Source organism: Chondrus crispus, genomic scaffold (assembly GCF_000350225.1).
Source record: "Chondrus crispus Stackhouse genomic scaffold, scaffold_78, whole genome shotgun sequence".
In the NCBI taxonomy this organism is placed as follows: domain Eukaryota; phylum Rhodophyta; class Florideophyceae; order Gigartinales; family Gigartinaceae; genus Chondrus; species Chondrus crispus.
Genome location: NW_005178710.1, coordinates 81,462 through 93,886, shown reverse-complemented (window position 1 = coordinate 93,886; position 12,425 = coordinate 81,462). Strand labels below are relative to the sequence as shown.

Below are 12,425 nucleotides of genomic sequence, written 5' to 3'. Positions count from 1 at the left end.
TTACCTAGCGTCACAAGACGCTACGAACGGAGAAGTTATCACTACGGTAGAATGTGATTTAAGGCTGAAAAGAAAGAAGGGGATGAGAGAGGATACGCGGATTCTTCCGCAGAGAGAAGGGCGCCTTTCAATGAGGTAAAGAAATCGCCGAAGTTGAATCTTTCAATTTATCAAGGTGAAGGCAGGTCGCATGCGAATTCAAAAGGGGGAACTTCCAGCCGTAACTCAAATTGCACGGCACGAACTGTGCCAGACAGTATGCCCTCATTCGGACGAACGTCAGGAGAGAGACCTGACGACCAAGACAAGCGAGTAACCGCTAGAATAAATTCGAGAAACAGAAGCAAAGTCTTCATGGTAGGGAGGAGATGAACCCCCCCGCAAGCCGTGAAGGGCTAAAACGGAATGGTTGGTTCAGACAGTGGATTTCAGCAGAGAGAGAGATCCGACACGGATACTTGTCATCGCGTGCAAATGCGCACAAGACGGGCCGCAACGAACATAAGAGGGAGAGACCAGGTGGAACGAAGAGCGATTGCATGGCCCACAGAACCTTGCTGTCCAAGGGATAACAGCGGCGCTATAGGGAGAAAATATTGAGGACATCCTCGGAGCCCTACGAAGCGTCGCGAAGAGATGGAAAAGGGGAGGAAATTTCCGAACAGATCTGGGCACGGGCGAGAAAGGACGTATATTTTTGACCAATGCTCAAAACGGCCGCGAAGATAGTCTTAAAACTCAACAAGACAAGCAGGGAGCCGTCTAGACACACGTTTGAGATGTCCGAAGTGAGGAGGAACATGGACACTAGACGCCTCGACCAACTCCCTTTGGTTCGAGCCGAATCAGTTGGGTCTCCACTTTTATAGCTTTGCGCTTAGCCGTGCGCGATGAACAAATGGAAACCCAAGGTATTGCGGATGCGACTTCGCTAAAAAAGGGGGGTTTCTCGAGGGAAGAGAGCTACCGCTCCCATATTGCAGGAGGACACTCGTTGAACTGATCGGAGAGAAGGGAAGGCCGAGCCATAGGTTCCAGTAAAGAGGAGGAAAAACTTGAATGAAAAAAGAGAGAGGAGGAATATATTCCTCCTTCATTTCCTTATAAGGAAATGAAGCAGAATGCGACCGCAGTGTCGGGGGCGCATGAGCAAAAAGAGGAGGAAGTTGATAGGAAAAGGGAATGCATTCTATTTTCGGTGAAATGAAGGGAAGTGTCGACGATGAGAAGACACCCTCAGAGGACAATGATCCGAACATGGATCGGCAGGACGCGACCATCGGCAATGGGTCAATGGGACGATTCACCCAAGGATTTTTTCCTTCGGAAGTGAGACGACAAGCTGCGCCAGTACGCGCAGGTCAGTGAGGGACGCTCCTCGAAGAGCCCCCTCGTTTATTCCGTGAGCACGGAGCAATGTGCGATAAACAAACACCGATCACAGAGAACCATTTAGCGGAAGCAAAAAGCACAGGATTAAGGCGCATGGCCTTATCGTGGAGCTCCGACGCAGCAGGGTATCGACGCGAGGACGGAGCGTTAGGATCGGAACCGATGTGGCCAGCGGGGCCAGCATGTTGGGAATCAGGGGGTAATCGAGGGATGGAAGGAAGACTTAGAGGGTCGTAGGAAGTAGAAGAAAGCCCACGCCGTAGCGCTTGCGTTTGGTACCTACACTCGTATGGCTCGGGGATGAAAGAAACATGAGGTTCGTCTTGCTCTTGCACTTTCACCGACTACCGGACACAGCAGTGTAGGGTTATGAGAGGGATGGCGAGGAGATTATACGATGGCTGAGAGGCGTGCAAGAGCCCTCAGAAAGGGGATATGTAGTGCAATAATCGGCTGCACCGTGAGGGAGTGAAAAGAAAATGAATTGAGGGGTATGACAAATTGAGGGAGTGACAAGTGAAAATTATTTCACTTTATTATTTTAATCATTAATTTTAATTAGTTGCATATTAGTTATTTAACATTAGATTACATCTAGGATCTAGCGCTGAGAGCTACTGTAGTGGCTCCGGCGGGGCGATATATACCTTAGCCCTCTGACCACCAAGTCAGTAAAGGTAACCCGAGTTGCCAGAGTTGAATATCACCTTGGTCGAAGTCCGTCTTTCCCAAAACGCTCCCTTTTATCACAGATTACGTTATCCTTTGCACTCGGGGGTTCCCTTTCCTTTTCCTTTATTTCACCTATCCTTTTCTATCTCTATCTCTATTTCCATCCCCTTACCTTGTGTTGGTTCCACGGTGCCTGATTGCGATCCGCATTGTGACGACTGGAGTCATCGGGCTCTTGTGTTGGTTCTTTTGTTTGTTGTTGGTGCCATCGGCTTTGGTTGCGACCGGACCGGTGTAGGTGTCTTATCCATCGGGCGACACGTGGGTGTGGCGCTGCTACTTTTTTACGTCCCCCGACGGAGGCTGTTGCGACGACGTCTCTCTCGAAGGCCCTGTTGTGTATACAGGACAGTGTTGGTTCTATCGGATACAGGTTGCGACCGTTCCGGTGTCGATACTTTGCCATCGGGCAGTACGGAGGTGTAGCGCTGCTACGTGTTTGCTAATTACCGTCGGGCTGCGTTGCGACGCCCCCGTCGAAGACCTTATCAAGGGTATAAGGTGTACCAGGCGCTCAGCGAGCATTGGCTTTACGACCCATCGCGCCCGGCTTCTTAATCACCGCCCGAACTCACCGAGCAGCTGCCTGTACAAGACTCTACCACCATTCATCCCGGGCCGAGCATCTTCCTTTTGCCCCCCCTATCAGGGATTTGAGCTACTGTGTGCCGCAAACCCACTTAAAGGGAAAGGGAGACTCGGACACTCCGTAGGGCTGTGCCGTCGGCAAATCTTGTTGGTTGTTGTTTGTTGGTTGTGTTGTTGCTGGACCGTTGGACCCTGGTTCCGGCCTGACAGGCACGGTGCACTACATCGGCATTGCAGGGGCTACCGTGCTCGCTTCCGGTGGCGAGGGGTGTATTATCGGACAATACCCCCCGTGACCTAGGCGAGCACGTGGGGACCGGTCGGGGTCGTGGGGACAAGACGGCTCACGCGACGGCGTGGACGTAACCGTCTTTACTCTTTTTTCGAACTACCGGTGCTATCGGAGCTACCTTCCTGGCAATCGGCGGCCAGGTCTTCTTCCGGTCCTCGGCCGCGTGGGTCGGGACGTCTTACCCACTGCGGCACTACCTCGTCGGCGAATTATTCGGGTACTTCTAGACCTTGACCTGCGACGTCCGGACGTCGCAGGATATGGGGGACAGGGAGAACCGGCTCTCCTTCGTGCCCCTCCATGGGTAGGGGACGTGGATCCTCTACTCAATCTTGCAGGTACATGATCGCATTATGTACCTGCTGAGGTAACCGAGAACGGTCTCGGTCCCCTCCGCTTCCTTGACGGGGATACCTTGTGTCCGCCTGGCGGTAATCGGGTCGATCATGACGATCGAGTTCGTTACGGCGATACCCACCTCCACGTGGGGCGAAGCATGCGCCGCCACCCGAACGATTCGGGGAACCTTGACGCGGGGACGGCCCTCGCCGACCGACTGCCGGAGGAGGTTACGCGAACCGGGGCGCGTCTCCATCTGGTAGCGGTAGTTCCTGTGCGCCGTGAACATACGTTGTTCCGGCGACAGGAACGGACAGGCGTACATGGCGTGTCCGTACGTACGGCATAGCCAGCATACGTACGCGCTGCCGTCCGCTGAGGCGAAAGTTGCCGCGTGACGGGCTTCCTCATCGGTGGGGAGGGGCACGCGAGGGGCTCCGCCTCCTGCATCTCGGTTCGATATGTCGAGCTCTGCGACCCGGGGTCCGTACCCCTTGCCACTCTTGGAGTGTGCGCGAAGGCGGTCGCGTAACTCGATGTCGTTCCGGTCGACATCGGCGTGGGAGGTCGTCCTCCTACGGACCCCGTTCCTTGCGTAATGAGGACAGGGTCAGCCTGTCACTCATCCTCCTCCATACGGAGGGCCGAAGCGGACGAACTTGTTGCGGCAGATTTCGTAGTCCTGCCAGCCTTCCCTGCCGGTTTCGGGTCCGGCAGAGGTAAACCGCGCCGAGCGCGGTACGTAGTCCCTTCCGCCGTGGCGATGCGGCGGATGGTGGGTAGATCGGTCTTCTGGCTGCTTGGCAGCCGCTGGACGGTCTCGGAAACTGCGGCACGGGTCGCCGGTGCGAGTCCCCGCACGAAGTAGTGCGCGAGGGACTGTTCGGAGAACACTGCCGTGGACCGGAACGCGGCAGTTTCTAACCGGTCCGCAAAGGTGCTCTCCGTTTCGTGACGTTTCTGTCGCGCCGTAGCGACAGCGTCGTACGCTTCACCTAACACGTCGTCCGTGAGGTAGCGTTTCAAGAATTGATTTACGAGCCCCGGCCAGCTCACGTCGTCGTGGAGCTGGCCGGCGCGGAGGCCACGCATCGTATAACTCGTATACAGGCGCGTCGCGCTCTAAGAAGTGCGCTAGGACTCGTACGGCAACACCTTCCGTCAGGTGTTGCGAGTTGAAGGTTATCCGGATATCTTTCAAGAACGGCAGCAGCTGGATCTGGTCCGTACCGTCGAAGCTACGCATCGTGGGACGGATCCCACGACAGCGTTGTACGTACTTCGCAATCTGTCCCGCATCACCCGAAGTAACGATCCTCGAGGTGTTATCCAAGCGGTACATACGATAGTCAGCGACGGCTCTGAACTCTTGTATCATCGTATGTACCGGCTCGAGTCCGGGTTCAGCGGGACCCAGCGTTCCGAACGGGGTAACGGGTAGCGTACGGACGTCTACCGGACCGGGTCGCGCGGTGTGGTCCACCGGCGGGTGGCCGCCCCAGCGGGGATCGACGGAGAACAGGGGTTCTCCGGATCTGCGAGCGGCTACTCCACGATCCGGGTCGTTACGATACCGCACCCGTCCCGTCTGCCACATGTTTCCGGGGGCATGTGGCAGAGCTTGGGACTCGGACGCGACGTTGGGGTCCATCGGAGGTCGTCTTTCTCCTGCGTCCCGACTGGGGTTGGCCACATTTGGGCGCCATCCTTGCGGGGCGGCAGCGTCCGGAGGTACAGCACCACCGGGCCCTCTCTCTCATGGGGGCACCGGGCAGCCTTGCGGCCATGGTACGTTCCAGGTCACGGGCACGCTGCCGCGTGGACTCCAGCTCAGCGGTGAGGTGCGCGAAGGCACCAAGTTGCTCCGGCGAGGGGGATTGACGAGCGTCAAGATGTCTCGACGAGGTCGGCCTCGCGGGACGACCTTCCCCATTCGTAGCGGGGTTCTCGAGACGCGAGTCTTCGACGAGCACTAGTCGCGATTGCAACTGGTCAACCAGTGCTCGGAGATTCTCTAGCGACTGGGTGACGCGGTCGAACCTCCCCTCGCGGATGGATCGGAGCTCGTCCATGCAGCGCGAGTAGAGGGCGTCCGTAACGTCGATGCGGAGGAAAGTACGGACTTCCTCGATGTAGTCTGCAATGCGGTCGAACATCGCTGCCGCTTGTCCTTCGGCGGACTCGGGCACCGGTTCGCGGTCTCGGAGACCTGCGTCGCCGTCGCCGAACGGCAGTGATGGGGCGTGCATAGCGGAAGCCCTCGAATCCGCCGGTTCGGAGCGGATCGAGGGGGCGATTCTTGACTCATCTCGACGCGTACGGACGCGGAGGAAAAGGAAAGTCTTCTCGGAAAGATCTCGGGGTCTTCTAGGTCGAGAGACCACTGTAGCATAAATACCCCTAAACCGATAGGGGTGTATGCTTAGTCCTGGAAGACCGGTACGTACGAGAACACGGGGGAAGTGGGACCAGCTAACGAAACCGGAACACGGGCCCGGGTAGCGTGATAGAGCGGGATCGGGGGGAGGACGGCCACACGCGCGGGCCGATCTACGCCTCGACGCCCCGGAGCAGCGCTGGGTTACATTCCAGCGCTGACGGGCGGAGATGGATCTAGGCTCACTCGCGTGCTCGCGCGTCCTCTACCCGCGCTCGGTCTCGCCTTAAGGTAGCTAACGGAAGCTTCCTTAGGATAAGCTGGAAGTCAGACCTAGGCGGTAGGTTGTGGACAAGTCCGTGTTTGTCCCCCTTCGCCGCCGCCGGTCCGACCCGTTATTTAATGTACAATTATTCTATCGTAACTTAGTACAGTACGTACTGTACTATGTGGCACTACTGTAGTCGGCACTGTCAGCCGACGGGGCTGACTGTATACGTGTCGTACACGTATAGTACACGTGGGGGCGCGTGCCCCCGTACACGTGTGGTACCGGCTGTCTGTAAGGTTCGTGCCTTACAGAGCCGGATCCAATTTCTAATCTAATTCTTTTGTAGTTATACTACACGCGTCCGCATCGCGTGCTCCCTCGGCAATGACCTCTGCCTCTCACCCAACCTAGGGACGAGAGGAGTCATTCCACATGCTTCATTGGAAACACAATGATAAAGAAATCAAACAAAGAGAGGTCAGGAGAGCACTACAGGATGTGAAAACATCACCAGATTGTCCAATCATCATGCAGACTGTTTTCGTAATAGGGCAATCTAGATAGGCCATTGCTTCATTTGAAGTCCAAATTACTCCCTGAGAAACTGAAATTGCATTTGCGGGAAGTGCATCATGCTCGGTGACAAAATCGATAAGATTGAGATCTTGATTTGTTTCGCACTCAAATAGTGGAAAGAGCGGTGAGCCGGGATTGTCCTATTCTGCATCCATCACGGACGTGTCTTGACAGGAATGTAGGCATGACTCGCGTCGTGTGATGCTGCATCTTTCAATCAATGTCAACTGATCTGCGCTTACGCCGTTAAAGATGGTCTGAATCAGATTGATTGCTCCGGTCACGCATTAGGGATTCCATTGCGAGGCAAATGTTTGCATTCTGAGGTGGAAGCCACAAGAATTGCTCGTAAATGGACTACATTTCCGGTTACAGTACGGGACTATGAACGAGCGGTCATATTGAAACAACGGGTGATTGGGGAACGCAAAGTGGAGCGGAACGCAAAATTATTTTTTGATATTCTTGATATACTTGTTTGGTATTTTGTGTCAACTCCCCGAAAGCACTTTACCGCATTCTACCACTTATGATTAACTACGTCAACATTAAAAGGTACCATAAAAATTGTCCTCATGTGAGAGCAAGAGTTGTTTTTGCTAGACGACCCAATTGGCGATTGCACATCTGCTTTTGAAACCAGAATCCCATCAGGACAGGTAAAGCGTTGCTTGTCGATTACAGAGAAAAACAACTCGTTGATGCATTTATATGCATATAAACGTGTTCAAAAGGAAAAAGTCGGCTTACCGCAAGCATTTTCTTGAAGCTAGTTTTATACCAGTAGTATGGAAAAATTGTGTTGAGGGCTTTATACTCGGTTCAACTTTTAACTGAAAATTTAAAACAAGTAAATCTACCAAAAATAGAAACCGCGGCTATCAAAGTTGAAAAGAAATAAATTTCACGTATTTTTATTTTATGATAAAGCTTGGTCGGATAGGCACTAGTAGCAATTGCACCAAACTATCCCGGATTCGAGTCCATGTAAAAAGATGCTACAGCCCATTTTTTGGAAGAATTCTCATATTTTCTTATTGAAATTGGAGAGATTGAAAAGGACGATGATGATACTGCAGATGTTGCCAATGGTGACTCATGTCTGTCGCGAAATCTTTAAACAAATACCCTTACCCCGATTGGACCAATGACTGTATTTATCCCTTGACCCATGTTTCCTTCAAAAACACGCCAATTGGGTTATTGAATGCCCCACACACCAGGGTCGATATGCTGCACCTACAGTACAGTATTGTTGCGGCCAGTCCAGGCCGCGTACCTCACCGACCAAAAGCGCCGCGAATCCTGATGGCAGTCACCTCAAGTTTACTCTCTGTTCGCCTCTTGCGTCTTTAGTACCTTCCCTCTCTACCTACGGTACCTATCTTATAGCCCTGGTGCATGGGGAGCGAGCCCCAGATTGCATGCGACGCGCAGGGGGTCGGCGGGAGAAGCCACCGGCCAGGACCCCTACCGTTCGCGCGCCTCCCCTGTCGATTCCCCAGTATCCCCGACCAAGCTATCTTCTCGTTCGCACCCCGCCTTCCTCTCTACGCACTAATTTCTTCCTGCTCCTCCACCTGATACCACCCGCGCGGCCTGAACCGTCCCCCATTTCCCGCGCCTACCGACCTCCTACACCCGTTTGCGGCGGTTTCCCTGTCTCGCAAGGCCTCCGCCTGCCCGTAGTCAACGTCCATATCGCCCGCTGAGTCTTCGCGGAACCCCCCAACGTCCCTCATCCCGCGTCCTTTGCGCCAGGCGGCTTCCTCGACCGCCACTGTCTGGGACTAGGATGTATGCTGGCCAAAGTCCCCCGTGTGCCGTTCGGAATTAAATCAAACTGTAACAGTATACTTGAACTGACCTACCTAGTGCGCGAAACTGCAATAAATACACCATCGACGAGAAACATTCTAGCACTTCTGGTGGGGTCTGCTCGAAGTTGCCACGTATGCGGGGCAAGCACGCGCCGATATTAACACCTGTCAGCGCCAAACCACCATATCAAGCACGGTTGTCGACCTATGTTTAAAAAACTACACGAAATTGATATAAATACGGGAAATTTGATATGACACAAAACAGAAACACGTCTTTAATACTTTGTGCGCCACCACGCGCGTCCATAACCGCATGCATACGACGCGGTAGACTCTTGTAAAGCGTCAATAAAAGCTCAGAACCTACTGTAGACCAAGCTTCCTCGATAGCTACCTTCAAATCTTGGACATTCTGGTAATGCTTACCTCTGGCATAAACCATCCTAGCCATCACACCCCAGACATTCTCAATAATGTTCATGTCTGGGGACTTCGGAGGCCACGGTAGGGTAGAAATGGCGAGCTCAGATAGCCAGCTCCTTGTAAAACGCGACGTATGAATCGGTGCGTTATCTTGTTGATAAAACTAACGCTGCGCTTCACCAAATACCTCCGAGGCGAACGGCAGCAAACCACTACGTAGAACATCAACATACTTGATAGAATCTTGTCTGCCGTCCATAAAGATAAGCGGAGATACTCCACAAAGACTAATGGCTCCCCAAACCATGATCGAAAACCCACCATTTTGTCTTTTAGAAAACATGCGCTCTTTAGAGCGTAAATCATGCCAGTAGGATGCCAAGCCACCAGGGCCATCACCGTTGAACTTTTTTAATCGCTAAGCACCACAGAATTCCGAAATGGCTCACCCTTGCTTATGAACTTACGGCACCATTTCACCCTATTTTCTTTGTGTAGAGGGGTCATTTGTGGTGCCGTTATCATTTTTTATACTTTAAGTAGGGTACGGCGCTGAGTATTTGCTGAACACGTCTATGCCCAATGGGTAGTTTGAGCTCAGCCTGCATCGTTCTCGCACTTTCTTCTCCCTTTAGGGCCATTCGGATGATTGCCCATCTCTGTGTCTCAGATATTTTTTGTTTCCCCTCCATTGCCTTGTGTGTCTATGTTTAAAACCTTGACGAACCACACCTTGTACAGCACCAACGGAACGATTGACAATGCCAGCAATGCCTCTAAATGATACACATTCTGCATGAAGCGCCAATATCTGGCCGCGCTCAATGTCGGTAATAGCAGGCCCGCGGGGCATAGTAGCTGTCGTAATAGTTGGAAAGATCACCGGCAGTTGCACAAGCTACTCTTACAAGCCGAGTTGCTACTGTTTAAAGCCTTATATAGTGCATTGTGCTCATGTTTTGGCGCCTTCAAGGTACTGTGCTATATGGAGTTTCGTGTATTTATGCTAATTTTGCGCGGTTTTAGAGGTCTAGCTTGAGAACGGTATTCTTGGAGTTCAATTGGTCTTTGTGATGAACCACAAGCCAGGCCACAGGCCAAGCCACACCAATTGCCGTAGGTAGCACTATCAGAACAGAATAAAAGCTCGCCGTCGCTCGGCCCGCTGGCGCGGGACGGAGCGAGGCACGAGACTCTCTTCGTCACAGGTCATGGGCCCCTATGCAACCACTGCCCCCCACCGATCCCCGCGCCCACAATCCACCAACCAACAAACACACAACACGAACACAGCGCGCTAAACAACGCGCCATCAACAAAGAAATCAACGAACACATCAACCAGCTACTACGCCAAACACAACTCCACGAAAACGATCAACATCAACCAAAAGACACAACACAACAGCGCACAATGAACACACTCGAACAACTCCCCAACATCAACGAAACCAACTACACGTACTGGTACGACGCCCTCCTACTCCACGCGAGGACGATCGAAGCGGCACACATTCTTGAAACCGACCCAGCACCCACCACAGACCCAGCGATCGCGCAGCAACACGCCAAACAAGCCGACCAGCTCCGCAAGCTCATCATCCCTAGCCTCCCGCCCGCGATCGTACCACTCCTCCCACCCACCATTCTCCGCGAATCCCCCGCCACATCTGCACCTTACTCCGCGAACACATCCACGATGCGCATATAGAAACCCACGAAGTCCTCGACGCCGAGGCACGTTCTAACAAACTCCTACCTGGTTCTGATTTCTCTGCATTCGTCGACACACACATCTCAATCCGCCAGTTCACCAACCATGTCCGCCAGGTAATGCTCATGCAGAACAAGCAACACGACACTACCCCACAGCAACCCGCATTCCCCAAACCGACACAACAGCCACCGATCATGCCCCAACAACCACCCCAGCAGCAGTACCAGCCACGCCAACCCTACCAGCAGACACCGCAGCAAAGACGCAGCCCGAGGCAACCCTGGACACCACGCAACCACCAGCGCCCCAAAGGATGGACCGGCAAGTGTTGCAGTCACCACGGCAGCATCACCCACAACACTGAGCAGTGCTACACACTGCAAGGAATCCGCCGCCAGCCATACAACGCCAACAGTATTTACGAAGACGACATGAAACAACAGGGGGACATCCACACACACAACAACACCAACGACACGAAAACCCAAGAACTACAACAGAGAATCGAGCAACTAGAACAAATCATAGCAGCACAGACCGCGGACACCAACACCCCCCAGGTAAGCTCCACTTCCTCCTAGACTCCGCCGCTAACCCCACACACGTTACCCATCCACACCATGAACTCCGCCCATCCACCGGGAAACTAACCCGCACGGCCACGGGCCAACACTGCCCCATCACGCAACACGGCAAGATGACAATATCCACGACGCCTAAACGCGTCGACACCAATGCAGTTTGCGCACCTCTCCTACGCCACAACCTACTGTCCGTCCATGACCTCACACGCCACGGCCATGTCACATTCACGCAAAACGAAGCAACCCTCCACGCGCCAACGAAGCTACCATCACCGCTACTCAAAGCTACATACCATCAAGGTTTCTACCGCACCGACACCGGCACCACGCACGCGTCTCCCAAACGGGCCATAGGCAACGTGCTAGCCGCCCGAGGCACACCCTACAACAGACAACAACAAAAACAAAATAAGCCCCCATCACCTCCAACACCACCACGCCCCAAGTCCACACCCCTCACCTCCAAACCCACTAACCCGCCAAAAGCAACACCCCGCACCAAACCAACCAAAGTCAACATACCCACACCATCACCTCACCGTATCAGAACAGCGGCACACGAGCCGCCAACAACACCACCAACCGCCGCGCGCAAACAAATGCACGAATGGCATCTCAAGCTTGGGCACCTACGCCCCAGATCCATAGCAAAAATGGCCAAACATGGATTAATCCCATCCTACCGCGCACACTGCAAACCAACTCACCCAAGATATACTGCTCCGGTTGTATCGATGGCAAGACGGCCGCCACCCCCCACAAACGTGCGATGCATACGACCGCTGCAGGGCAAAGCCTGCCATCTGATGTTTGCGGTCCCACATCACCACAATCCATGCAGAACAGCAAATACTTAATGACCATCCTGGATACAGCAACACGCTACCTAGTAGTAGCATTCCTCTCCACCCGCGCCCAAGTACCCCCCAGCCTCACCACAGCCATCCAGTCCATCGCGGGCTCAACAGGCAAATACCCGCTCATCGTAACAACCGACAATGCAAGGGAGTACAACTCCAAATACGTACAACAGTTCCTATCTCAGCGAGGCATCAAATTCAAGCCCTCCACTCCCTATACACCCCAGGAAAACGCACTCGCCGAACGGATTAACAGGACCATCATGAACTCAGCTCGCGCCGCACTAACACACAGCCAGCTACCCCAAGCGTATTGGGAAGACGCCGTACGCGATGCTGTATTCAAGTACAATCTAAGCTACCATCACGTAGTACAAAACCTCCCACATACCCTCTGGCATGGCTCGCCGCCGGCGATCGACAACCTCTTCATCTTTGGTCAACTCGGCTCG

General features: G+C 53.6%; 1 protein-coding gene across 1 annotated transcript; it reads right to left on the bottom strand.

Annotated features, from left to right (window-relative positions):
• Window positions 1-863: 863 nt before the first annotated feature.
• CHC_T00007549001 (hypothetical protein) lies at window positions 864-1,280 on the bottom strand. The gene has a single exon (XM_005711196.1). The coding sequence runs from the start codon at window positions 1,278-1,280 to the stop codon at window positions 864-866; it is 417 nt and encodes a 138-aa protein (XP_005711253.1).
• Between the last annotated feature and the right edge of the window lie 11,145 nt (window positions 1,281-12,425).